Source organism: Malania oleifera, chromosome 6, assembly GCF_029873635.1.
Source record: "Malania oleifera isolate guangnan ecotype guangnan chromosome 6, ASM2987363v1, whole genome shotgun sequence".
Taxonomy (NCBI): domain Eukaryota; kingdom Viridiplantae; phylum Streptophyta; class Magnoliopsida; order Santalales; family Ximeniaceae; genus Malania; species Malania oleifera.
The window spans coordinates 44,344,677-44,358,558 of NC_080422.1; the positions used below are offsets into that span (position 1 = coordinate 44,344,677).

Here is a 13,882-nt window from a genome sequence, read left to right on the forward strand (position 1 = left end):
TAAAAATTTTAGGCAGCATTGCCATCTAACCCCAATAACGAGCTTAAAATAAATAGGCATCATGTGGATAGCACTTTCAAAGTAATTAGTTTGCCTTAAAAACCATATAAAGTGAATTGATTTTCGATCTAAGAAAGAAAGCACCTTTAAAACAAAAATAAGGAGTACTCAGGAGATAAACTCTAGAACATACAAAAATTTTACTTTGGACAACACCTTTTTTGTAGCTGCTGACCATTATCCTCCCTTGATGGATTGACTATGTCGGCCTGAGCACGTACAAAATCAATCAATTTAGAAACCCAAATACCCCCATCGTTGCAACCATTACTACACTAAATTAACGATTTGTATGTCAACCAAATGACATAAAATCATACATTTTGAGAGAGAAAGGAGATGACACCTTCTTTGGACGTTGACGGCCAAAACCCCGCGGCGGGTTTGAATCAGAGCAGCGAACATAAAACAGAGACGAGCGGACGAGATGTATGGTACAGGAATTGAGTCCAGCTGTTGTAATTGACATCTCTCACCCCACGGCGCCCCACCCTTCTCCCTCTGCCTCTCTCTTAGCAGAAGGGCGATCACTGAAGGTCTGTAACCACGGGCAAACGCGAACCAGAGTGGCTGTGAGCACTGATCAGCTCACTCCTACGATCACTCAGCACTCCCGACCACACATTATCATACTTTTGGAACGCAGTTGAGCGATAAAAATGTGAATTATGGATAGAAATTCGGGTCATCCTGGACAATCAACTTGAATAGAGCTCCATACTTTTGACAACTGTTAAAAGAAAGCAGAGAATATGTGAGGGCGTGTTTGATATCAATTATTATTTTTTGTCTTCTATATTTTATATCTATAATAAAATATATATTTTTTAATTTTTTTTATGTTTATTATTTTAATTTTGTATAAAAACTGAAAATTAGGTTTTATGATTTTCAATTGTTTTGAAAATTTTTCAGAAATTTTAATATTTAGAAATAGTTATTTTAGATTAAATCATTCATTTCTTCACTTTTAAATTAAAATGATCGTGTGACTTTAAATATAATTAAAATAAAAATATACACAGATTTTTAAAAATAATAATAATAAACTCAATTACAAATTTTTTTTACTATTTTTTTATTGTTATGCCTAATAAAATTTTTATTGTAAAGTAAAATTTAAAAGCAAAACAATTAAGTAAAATAATTATAATACTTTCTTTTATTATTGTATTCTTATTAGTGTGCATTATTATATAACCAAATCAAATTGAAAAATGAAAACTTTTCCGCAATTTGAATGGGCCCTTAGTTTTTTTTTCAAAAACAAAGATGAAGCTATTTCAAACAAAAATTAGATTTTTAAGTCGCAAAATTTTCCAAAGAACTATTACAAATTCAAAAAGCCACTGAATTCACTAAATTTTCAAATGAAATAAAAGATAAAGATTAGTCAAATAACAAGTTTGAATTTGGAAGTCCAAATGATTTCATTTTTCAAAGAAAATCATTTTCAACTAAGTTCCAAACTTAAAAAGTATTATACAAATCATTATGAAAATTTTCATCCAAGGAGGAAGAGTTTACCTTATCATTGTCATCAATAGTCACGAGGTAAATATTTGTCATTTTCTCAAACTTCAAATCAAATTTACTATCCTTCCATATTTATTTGAAATCCTTTGTGTTAAATCTTCTCTTGTCCTTCTTCAGATTTGAGAATTCGGATCGAAGGTGCCCCCAACTTCTTACACTTATAGCATGTGATTTTCTCTTATTTGCTCATTTCTTCATTCTTTTCATCCTTTTTCATCTTAAGAAATCTCTTGAACTTTTTGGTGATAAGTATAATTTTTTCATCTCTATCTTCAACTTCCTCCTTATTTCTTGTTAAGGCAAATGCTAGTGTCACGCCCTGAACCCCGAAATGGGACCCAAAGATAAGAATGTAATCTAACTTGTCCCTGTTTCCGATAAAACATCCAAAGATAATGTACAATGGATGAGGGTCCGACGCCATGGGATTCTCAGACACCTTAAACACATCCAAACACAAATATATATATATAGCGGAAAAAGGTCATTCTATAACAACATATACAATACCACACCAGAGTCTATATAAAAGCAGAACATGACTCTATAAAAAACGTACAAATGGGTGCCCAAATACGTCCCAAAATGGGAACCCAGCAAAATACAGTCCTAACACTTACCCAAGTGCTAACCGCAGTACACCGGCCACTACGCTCCCTGCACCAGGACGCTAGTTCCGGTTACTCGAAGGACCTGTAAAAATGTACGTACAGTAGGGGTGAGACACCTCTCAGTAAGGAAGAACATAGGTTATATCAGTGTGTGGCATTTGAGTGTTATCATGATACAACATACACGCAGTTATGCATTCCAGTACTAGTTTCTACAGTGCATACACGCACACATACACATATACATGATCAGCAATCCTGGTGTTGTCACACCCATCGACCCGAAGCCATCCCACAACATACGACATTGGCCCATAGCCAACCCGCGAACATGACACCACCAGCACATGGCTATTCCCCAACTCCCATGGTATCGTACTAGCGCTAACTGGTGGATCCACACCCTTCGGCCTGATCAGTCGGAATAGGCTCACGCCCTCGAATATAAAGCCTGACACTCTTGCCTACGTGGCAGGCGATAAACACACGCCCTCGGATATAGAGTCGGACACTCTCAGTACCTGGAACAATTCGAAACCCTGTTCCTACTAGCATTTCAACAATCACACACACATGCATGCTCATATAACCAAACAACCACACCCATTTGGTAATCGAAATCATGGTTTTTCAAACAAATACAGTTTAAACAAGTCAAGGCACGGTCATCCCAATATCACAGTATAAATCAACATATACGCACGGTTTTCAACAAAACCCGAGATGCAACCCGTCGCCCCTTTTTCCCAAAACTGTAATAATGAAAAACCCATTGTTTTCCTCATTAGATACCCCCAAATGAGTAGCCAAAACATACACATGATCGTGGACCACAGTTCTACTAAGTCCGATTTCAAAAATAACCAATATAAACATAGTTCTCCTTACATTTTCTCTGAATAACAAATCTCGAACTCCAACGCCCCTAAACAGAGAATCAAGTTCCAAAACCTACAAATCATAGTACAGAATATACTCACGAAACAGTTTCCTACAAAACTACAGGATCAAAAATGAAAACCGAGCCTTACCTCGATTTTTTGCCAAAACCCGAAAATCTCCAAAATGGGATTCCAATCTGTAGAACTTGTAGAGAATCCTTCCACGATCCTCTTGATAATTTCTGATTCTTGATTCCAGCAACGATCAATGAAGAAATTAGAGAGAGAGAGAGAGAGAGAGAGAGAGAGAGAGAGAGTAGGGAGAGTTTTAGAGAGAGAGGGAGATATTTGAAGTTACTTAGTGAGGAAGTAAAGGAAATTCCTATTTATAACCCTTTGACCCGGACCAATTCATCGACGAAATGGTGTTCTCATCGACGAATCTTCAACTGCCTTCGTCAACGAATCGGTGTCCTCGTCGACGAATCTGGGATCTCCAGTTTTTTCGAGACTCCTCGGCTTCTCCTCGTCGACGAGTCTCTGAATTTTGTTGACGAGAAGAACAAAGGCTTTGTCGACGAAATTTGGCTTCATTGACAAAATATAACAAATTCCTATTTTACCCCTCTCTTATTTAATTTTAGCCATTTATCATGGTTCGAGTTCTTACACTAGTGTCTTCTTTTTGTCTATCATATTTTTTGCCCTCCTGGTCTCCATCTCATGCCTAGGAGAGACCCAAGCAATTCTTCTAATGAGAGTGCTTCTAAGTCCTTTGAATCTTGGATGGTGATCTTCTTAACTTTCCACTCCTTTGGCAAGCATCTAAGTATCATTTGCACAAGTTCAAAATTAGTATAATTCTTGTCAAGGGAGTTATAAACATTCATGATATTAATGAACCATGTAAACATTTCATTAATGTTCTCATTTTGACACATGCCAAACATTTTATATTTAGTAACAAGCATAGTTATCCTAGATATTTTATTCTAGAGATTCCCTTATAGGTCACATAAAGTGTGTGCCAAATATGTTTAGCAAAAATACATCTGCTAATATGATTAAATTCTCTATGGTCTAATGGACAATACAAGATCTTTATAACTTTAGAATTTTATTTGGTGCATGCATTTTTCATTATTATTCCACCTATTTTTTGGTTTTGGTTTGCTCTCACCATTCTACACAATGGTATGGGGAGTGTATCCAACTTGGGATAACATCCCAAATTTCAAATCCAAAGGAGTCTAGAAAAATGGTCATTCTATTTTTTTTAAATAAGCAAAATCTTCTTCATTTAAAAATGGAGGTCGAATAGTGGAGAATCCCTAACGCCAATGTTGATGGTTGTCATGGATCACTCAAAGAAGATTAAGTTTGAATTTAAAAGAAGAGTCCTTGCTTTGATACCAATTGTTGCCCCAAGTGCAACCCAAGGGGAGTGAATAGGGTTTAATTAAAAGTAAATGTTTGATATCAATTTTAAATCAAATTAAAGACAAAATAAGCAAATGCAAAAATATAAAGCAATTAAAACAAAAGAGTAGCGAAGAAAGAAATGCAACCTCTTTTATAGTGGCTAACTCCCTTTTCTCTTTGAATCTCTTTTGTGCATGAAAAATGCTCATCTTAAAAGAAACACCAAAATTATTATGCAATCTTTTGAATATTCTTTGAGAGTTGTATTGATTGAGCTTCAACTTGTGTATCCTCCCTTGTGAGGAAATTTTTGTTGTAATTATTTTTGCATTCGGTTGCCTTGTCTCCATAAAAAATGAAGGGTGTAATTAGTAATGTTTGATACGAATTTTAAAGCAAATTAAACAAATCAAGCAAATCACACAATATTAAAGAAACTTAAAGAGAGAAGGGAAGAGAAATTGCAGATTCTTTTAAACTGGCTAGGCAATCCCTACCTACGTCCACTCTTTCAAGGTCAACTGCCTTGAGGTTCCTCTAATTCCCTTTATTTTAATAGATACCTAGGAAACAAAAATTACAACTCTTGTTTTTCGAAGACCAACCAACCAATACAAGAAAGCTTACAATTGAAGAATTCCTTACAAGGAAGGATATAAAATTTAAGCTCACACAAGGAACACTCAATGAATAATCAAAATAATGGCTAAGAGTTTTTTAAAAAATCTCTTAAAGATGAGGAATTTAGATCACAACGAGAGATTAAGAGAGAATTGAAAGTAAGAGCACTTATATATTCAATATAATTCTATTCTCCAACATTCTTAAGGTTTTGGAGGGCACATATATAAAGATTGGAGAAGAGCTAGCCGTTTTATTCCCATTAAAGCCTTTTTGTTAGTTAGATCGGTTGACGACTTACAGAGAAAAATTAGACGGTTGTAGGAAAAACTTGTCAGATCGATCGACCGCCTTAAAGGTTCAGTCAACTACCTCTGGCTTCTGCCTAAACCGATTAACTGCCCCTTGTGGCTGGTCAACAACCCCTAACTCCAAGGACGAGTTTGGTCTTCTTTGTTTCCAATTTTCCAATTTAAGCTCATTCAGGTCATGCCTTAATATTCTTATATTTTTACAAGTTAAAGTACAAATACAATAGAGATAATAAAAGTACAAATAAATCAATTTAAGTTTTCAACATCGTCCCTAAATCCTTCAACTTCAATGACTTAATCTTATTAAAAATAACTTAAGCACAAATTCATTAGTACATACTAGTTTGTTATCATCAAAATCAGGTTAATGAAACCTTGGGGCTCACAATCTCCCCCCCCCCCCCTTTTTTTTATGATAACAAACTATTTACAAAAATAGAAACAAATTCAAATAATTTAAATTGCACATAAGTCCCTATTTTTTATATCTCTTCCCCTTCAACATCATCAAAACCAAAGTATGAAGGGTGATGCTAAAAAAATTTATACATTTAAGCACAAAGTTTTAATTTTGTTCACAACATATTCAAAAAGGAAATATAACAATATGCTCCACATAACATTTTTGCATAATCACAATTATGACAAATAATGATACTAATTTAATGCATGACCATAAATCATAAAATAAAAAAAAACAATTTGATATCAATTGTTGCTGATCATAAGTCATTTCAAAGAGAACTAATACCAAATAACTTAAAACTTTCCATGCTTAAAAATTTTTCCTCCTTTGTCAGTGTCAAAAAGAAAAGATGGGAGTATGAATTTTGCAAACTTAGTCCCAATTTGAAAATCAAGTTTGAACCAAAGAGTTCTAGTTTCAAAAAGTACATACTTTCATGATTTTCAAACATACTATCATATTTTAATTATTTAACAATGATCATGATTTTAAAATGATCAGTTTCCACAATGGTCACAAAATATTTCAAAATTACTTATAATCATTCTTAAATTTACAAAAAAAAAAATCATTCATGCTTGCTCCCTCTTTATCAATATCAAAAGGGATTTTGGGGAGGAAATATGTCTCACAAATGAAAACTACTTTTACTTATGCTTGCTCCCCCTTGGTCAATATCAAAAGGTTTTCAAGAGGAAAGTCTTAAAAATGAAATCCATAAAACCATTCACAATGATATATACTCAATCTCATAACAAGTTTCAAATAAGCCCAAATTTTCTTAACCACGAGATATTCAATCAAACTCAATTTTAATATGCTTAATAACAAGTTCAATTTCCTCAACACGTTATTCCAATAAGCTTTAAAAAATTAACATATGATATATTCAATATGCTCAAGGTATTCAATATTCCATAAGCTCAATATCCACAACAAAGTATCCATTTAAGCTCATCCTTCACATATTCAATATTTTCAAAAATTTGCAACCCATTATACTCAATTTTTAAAAACAAGATCATCAATTACAACATCAAAATATTTAAAGACATGATATTCAATTTTAGGATACCCCTTAAAATAAGTCATTCAAAAATTCTACCAAGATTTAGCAAAAGATTTGCATAAAATTTCATATAAACAAAGATATCAAACAATTTAAGGGAAAAACAAGTTTAAAAATAATTTTAATCCCTTATTTAAAATGAAACCTTAGGCAAAACAATTATTTTGAAAATGTAACAATTTTGAAAAAATCCAAATGGTTTCATTTTTCAAAAAGAAATCATATTTAACTAAGTTCCAAATTTTTAAGGTGTTAAGTAAATCATTTCGAAGATTTTTATTCGAGGAGAAGGAGCTTACCTCATATTTGTCCTCAATAGACATAAGGCAAAGATTTGTCATCTCTTTGTTAGAGTATGAGTTGAAGTCATATCTTCCCAAATAACATCCTCCTTTCCTTCTTTAGATTTGAGCATTTGGTGTGAAAATGCCCCAACTTCATATATTTATAGCAAGTAACTTTCTCTTATTTGCTTCTTTATTCCTTTCATCCTCCTTTATTTTGAGGAATCTTTTGAATTTTTTGGTGATGGGTACTATTTCTTCATCACTATCTTCTTCTTCCTCCTTTTCTTTTGTTAAGAAGAGTGCTAATGTTTTCTTCTTGTCTCTTGTGTCCATCGTCCTCTTCCCTTCAATTTCATGTGTAAGAAGAGACCCAATTAACTCCTTAAGTAGATGTTCTTGTAAGTCCTTTAACTTTACGGTTGCAGTCTTCTTAGCCTCCCAGTCTTTTGGCAAGCACCTAGGTATTCTTTGCACAAGTTCAAAATTAGTATAATTCTTGCTAAGAGATTTTAAAATATTAATGATATTAGTAGTTCTAGTAAACATATAATTAATTTTCTCATTTTGATGCAGTTCAAACATTTCATATTCCGTGATAAATATATTTATTCTAGAAAATTTTATACTAGAAGTTCCCTCATAGGTCACTTAAAGTGTGTGTCAAATTTGATTAGTAGAGGTACATCTAATGATGTGATTAAATTCTCCTTAGTCTAGTGCATGATGCAAAATATTCATAACTTCAAAATTTATTTTGTGCAAGCATTTTTCATTATTATTCCACGAATTTCTAGGTTTTGGTTTGGTCTAACCATTCTCCACAATGATTGGGGAGTGTATCCATCTTGGATAACATCTCAAATTTCAAAGTCAAGGGATTCAAGAAAAATGGCCATCCAATTTTTTCAATAAACAAAATCTTCTCCATTAAAGAATGGAGGTCTAATGGTAGAGAATCCCTTAATGTTGTTGGTAGTTGCCACGGATCACTTAAAGATGAATGAATCAAAATTTAAATGAATAGCTCTTATTTTGATACTGATTGTTGGCCCAAGCAACAACCCAAGAGGAGGGGTGAATTGAGTTTAATAAAAAGTAAATGTTTGATACAAAATTTAAAGCAAATTAAACAAACCAAGAAAATCACAAAATACTAAAGCGCTTTTATAAGAGAAGGAAAAAGAAATTGCACTCTTTTATAATGGTTTGACAATCCCTATGTAACGACCCCAAAAATATATATACAAGATTAGTGGAATAATCTTAAAAATATATATATATTAATTAATTAGTTAATAAAGAAAATTATTAATTAAATAATGTAATATAATAATATAATATAATATTATATACATATATATATATATATATATATATATATATATATATATATAAGCTCTTGAAGGATCTTGATCCTTCAGGAGATTTAATTACTTTCCCCCCCACCCTCTATTCTCCCCCTCCCCTATCCGTACTCTCTCTCTCTCTTCACTCTCTCCTTCTCTCTCTCAATTTTTCTTGCCTTTCTTTGCAAAATTGAAAAACGTATATCATTCCCGAGTCCTAATTCCAATCCTCAAATATTTGATCAAGGAGATTTCGTCTCCTGTACGCCGTAGGCACCACTCCAGGGTTAGGGTAAATGAGTTAGATTATGTCAAATTTAATTTCAAAATATTCCCGATTAAATTTGAGTACGTGAATTTAATTATATGTGTATTATTTAAATATATACTGTTTTACCTGATTAAATTTGTGTTTGGGAATATGGTGATATTTGTTTTATTTAAATATACCCGTATATGTCATTATAGATTTTATCAGGCAATTTATTAAATTATAATTAGCACGCAAATATACCTGATTTAAATTAAGTATGTGAAATTAATTATATCTGTTTTATTCCCGAATGTGACCTTGGTGCTAGCATCAATCTTATGTCACTTTCTGTTTGTAGGAAATTGGGACTTGGAGAGATGAAACAAGCAACCATTTCTTTGCAACTAGCAGATCGATCCATCAAGTATCCACGTGGAATCATAAAAAAGGTATTGGTATAGGTGGATAAATTTATTTTTCCTACTGATTTTGTGGTGTTAGATATGGAGGAAGACCAAGAAGTCCCACTAATTCTTGGCCGACCATTCTTGGCCACTAGAAGGGCTTTAATTGATGTGCAAAATGGTGAGCTAACATTGAGAGTAAAAAAGGAAGAGGTCATGTTCGAAATCTACCAAACCTTGAGATTCCCTGAAGATCTAAGCACTTGCTTTCGAATAGATGTCAATCAGCAATGTATAGAAGATGCCTTTCAAGAAGTTGTACCAGCCGATCATCTAGAACGGTGTATCGCCACTTTATCTCATGCTTATGATTTTAATAATTCTACTGTTTGTGAATCCGATTTACCTTTTGGTAGTGAGGAATTTCTCTACTATGTTATTTGCCTTGGGAGCCTCGCAGTAGATTACAACATGTAGCAATGAAGTGAGGAGGATAAAACCTATGGTAGTGAAGACGGATTTTGGAACACTTTATGTGAGATGACCTGATCTTTAGTTGGGACACTTTACTCAAAAATCAAACTCACAAGTTCCACCTAAAGATTCTCGATGTCAATTGATATGTTTTAAATGCAAACAAATTTGTCACATTCAATTTGACTGTCCATTTAGAAACAAGCATGTAAAAATTAAAAAAGTGTGGAGAGTCAAAGGTGAATCAAGAACTAACCTTTTTGGACCCAACATAATTTAGGGACTAGTATCAGTTACTTAGATATTTTTCCAGGTATGCATAAGGTCGTCTTCTTCCAAGGACAAATGGTACTTGGATAGTGGTTGCTCACGACCCATGACCGGCGACAAGGCTAAGTTTGCATTCATCACTCCCAAAGATGGAGGATATGTGACATTTGGAGACAATGCAAAGAGGCGAATCATCGGTGTAGGTAAGATTGGTAAGGAACCTTCCCTGGTTATTGATAATGTATTATTGGTTGATGGTTTGAAACATAATTTGTAGAGTATTAGCCAATTGTGTGATAAAGGATATAAAGTATCTTTTGAAAATGATAAATGCATTGTTGAGAGTATATCTGATAACAAAGTACTTTTTATTGTTGAACGTCATTAAAATGTGCATATAACTAGTTTTGACAATTTAACTTCTTAACAAGTCACATGTTTTTCTGCAATAAACAAAGCTAGTTGGTTGTGGCATAGACGTTTAGGACATGCTAGTATGGATCTCTTGTCAAAACTTGTGAAAAAGGACTTAGTTAAAGGCTTTCCAAAAACTTATTTTGTGAAAGATAAAATTTGTGATGCATGTCAAATGGGTAAGCAAACAAAATCAAATTTTAAGAAAAAGAAATTCATATCCACCACTAGACCACTTGAAATGTTACACTTAGATTTATTTGGTCCTAATAAGGTTCAAAGTCTAGGTGGTAAATTGTATGCCTTTGTTATTGTGGATGATTATTTTAGGTTCACATGGGTGCCATTCCTTTCTCATAAAGATGAATCATGTGAACAATTCATGAAATTATGTAGAAAAATTCAGATTGAAAAAGGCTATTAAATCACATACATAAGAAGTGATAGGGGAACTAAATTCAAAAATGATGGCATAGAAAACTACTGTGACTTTGAGGGCATTTCACTTAATTTTTCTGCACCTAGGACCCCACAACAAAATAGAGTTGTAGAAAGAAAGAATAGGTTCTTGTAAGAAATGGGTAGGACAATGCTAAATGAACATAAATTACCCAAATATTTATGGGTAGAAGCTGTGAATACTGTATGTTATATCATGAATAGAGTGTTAATCAGGCCTTCACTTAATAAGATTCCATATGAATTGTGGAACAACCATAGACCTAATATTTCCTATTTTCGTGTTTTTGGTTGTAAATGCTTTGTACTTAGAGATAATGAGCATCTAGGGAAATTTGACTCCAAATCTGATGAAGGTATTTTCCTAAGTTATTCACTTAACAGTAAAGCATACAGAGTTTTTAATAAAAGAACATTAGTTGTTATTGAATCTATTCATGTTGTGTTTAATGAATCTAATCCGTTTTCTAAAAGAAATGATGAAGATGATATTGATATTAGAAAAGGTTTAGATAAGCTTTCTATTGAAATCAATGTGGATATCAACTCAGAAGCAAATGATAAATCAATTGAAAATGATAAAGTTGAAAGTGAGGTTCAAGAACTACCTAGGGATTTGAAATTCAATAGAAACCATCTTTTAGATCAAATCATAGATGAAACTTCACGTGTGTAGCAACCCGATCCTCCTTAAGAAACCTAGTTAGCCATTTTGCTTTCTTATCTCAAGAAGAACCCAAAAACATTAAGGAAGCCAGAGAAGATGAGTTTTAGGTAATGTTTATGCAGGAAGAGCTTAACCAATTTGAAAAAAGCAAAGTGTGGACCCTAGTTCCTAGGCCTAATGATCATACAATTATTGGAACAAAATAGGTTTATAGAAATAAGAAAGATGAGAATGAGGTAGTAACTAGGTACAAAGCTAGACTAGTTGCACAGGGATACAATTAGAAGAAGGGTAGACTTTGAAGAAACTTATGCTCCTATAGCTAGAATGGAAGTCATTCGTATGTTGCTTGCTTATGTTGTTTTTAAGAACTTTAAATTGTATCAAATGGGTGTTAGAAGAGCTTTCTCAAATGGTTATATAAATGAAGAAGTGTATGTAGAACAACCTCCCAGTTTGGAAAATCATAAATATCCTGATCATGTATACCGGTTGTTCAAAGCCTTGTACGGATTGAAACAAGCTCCTAGAGCTTGTGTTTTTTAGAGGCTTAGTTTGTTTCTATAAGAAAATGGGTTTACCCATGGAAAATTTGACACTACACTTTTCATCAAATCTAAAAATGATGATATGCTCCTTATGCAAATTTATGTAGATGATATTATTTTTGGAGCAACAAATGATGATTTGTGTTATGAGTTTGCCAAATGTATGTAAAGTGAATTTGAAATGAGCATGATGGGCGAATTGAGTTTCTTCTTAGGACCTCAAATCAAACAAGCTAAACATAGAACCTTTATATGCCAATTTAAATATGTAACAGACTTTCTAAAGAAATTTAATATGGAAGATGGTAAAATTCTTGGAACTCCTATGAGTTCTTCCACAAAACTTGATAAAGATGAGCAAGACATCCCTGTTGATGTGAAATTATATCGTGGCATGATAGGTAGGGTAATAACCCAAACTCAAAAAAATAAAGGAAAATAAATAAAAGGTAAAAGGGGAAAAGAAATTTAAAAGGGTATTAAACAGGGACCCATCGACGAGAAATTACCAAGAGCAGGGAAAATTCAGGTTTTTAAACGCTTCATCGACGAACATTTTGACCTCGTCAACGAATTTCCTTCTTGACTTCATCGACGAAACCACGTGTCTCGTCAACGAAGGCCTAGTTATAAATAGGCCTTGAATCTTCTTTTTCGCAAATTTCTCTCTCCTTTCTCATTTTCTCTCTCTAGGTTTTGTTTTCCCTATTGATTTTCTTCGAATCTGGCCTGAATTTAGCCCGATTTGACGATCGAAAACTACCACGAGGTTCCTAGGAAGATTCTTTGTAACATAGGCGGAGTGGATTTTTAGTTTGGAGTACTTGGGCAACACTTTAAAAGTAAGGTAAGTAAGGTATTTTAATATTAAATTAAGTATTGGGAGTGTGCGGGTCTAGGAGATGATAAATGTTAAATATCCTGGGGTTAAACTAATTAAGTTAGGATTTTTGGAATACAGGGTCTCATTTTTCTTTCGGTTTAGGCAGAATCTCGAGGAGTAGGTAAGGGGAAAACATTATAGCAGTTTTTTATTAATTTTAAACGGGTTAATTTTGAGTATACAAATAATATATATATATATATATTTGATTTTCATCAGTTAAGCATTTGAAAAATAAGGATTTTGATGATATTTTATATTTTGGAAAATCCGTGTGGTATGAAAATAACTTTCATAATTAAATGGTTGCGAGTACTACTTGATTATGACTGTTGTTCGCATGTGGTTACTAATTGGGTTATAATTATGTTTGGTTGTGAATACTGTTCAGTTGTGAATATTGTTGGATTGTGAATACTATGGTGAATGTGTTGATGTGCTTGGATGATTGGTTATGCTATGGATGTGTATTGTGTTATGGTTCATGTAAATTGCGATATAATGTTAGTAGTGGTATGAGGAGGTCGTTATATCGTACCTGATATAAATCACCACATAACGTTGGCAGTGGTATGAGGAGGTCGTTATATGGGCATTTATATTAAGGGGTTAAAATATTGGCAGTGGAATTAGGAGTTTGTTTTACTAATTTACTATGAATGAGGTTGTGTGTGTGGATTTGTAACCTATGTGGTGTTGGTGCCTGTGTGGGCCACGATATATTACTATGTGGTGTTAGTCCTGTGTGGACCGTATATTCTATGAATGTGTTAGTCCTGTGTGGACCAGTCTAGTGTGGATCAAGTATTATGTGAAGGTGTTAGTCCTGTGTGGATCAGTCCTGTTTGGACCATGTATCCTGTGAAAGTGTTTGCCCTATGTGGACTAGTCTTGTGT

General features: G+C 33.3%; 1 protein-coding gene across 6 annotated transcripts in view; it reads right to left on the reverse strand.

Moving 5' to 3' along the window:
• Window positions 1-834, reverse strand: part of LOC131158334 (uncharacterized) — a 118,327-nt gene extending 117,493 nt beyond the window's left edge. For 2 of the 6 annotated variants that reach the window (XM_058113125.1, XM_058113123.1), the window contains exons 1-2: window positions 407-809; window positions 205-269 (exon numbers count right to left, since the gene is read on the reverse strand). In XM_058113125.1, the coding sequence (XP_057969108.1) occupies window positions 205-269; window positions 407-529 (188 nt within the window). In that variant the 5' untranslated portion in view covers window positions 530-809. Of the gene's footprint in view, window positions 1-204; window positions 270-406 lie in introns of those variants that run through there. The other 4 variants (XM_058113128.1, XM_058113127.1, XM_058113124.1 and 1 more) reach the window with 3 other exon arrangements.
• Between the last annotated feature and the right edge of the window lie 13,048 nt (window positions 835-13,882).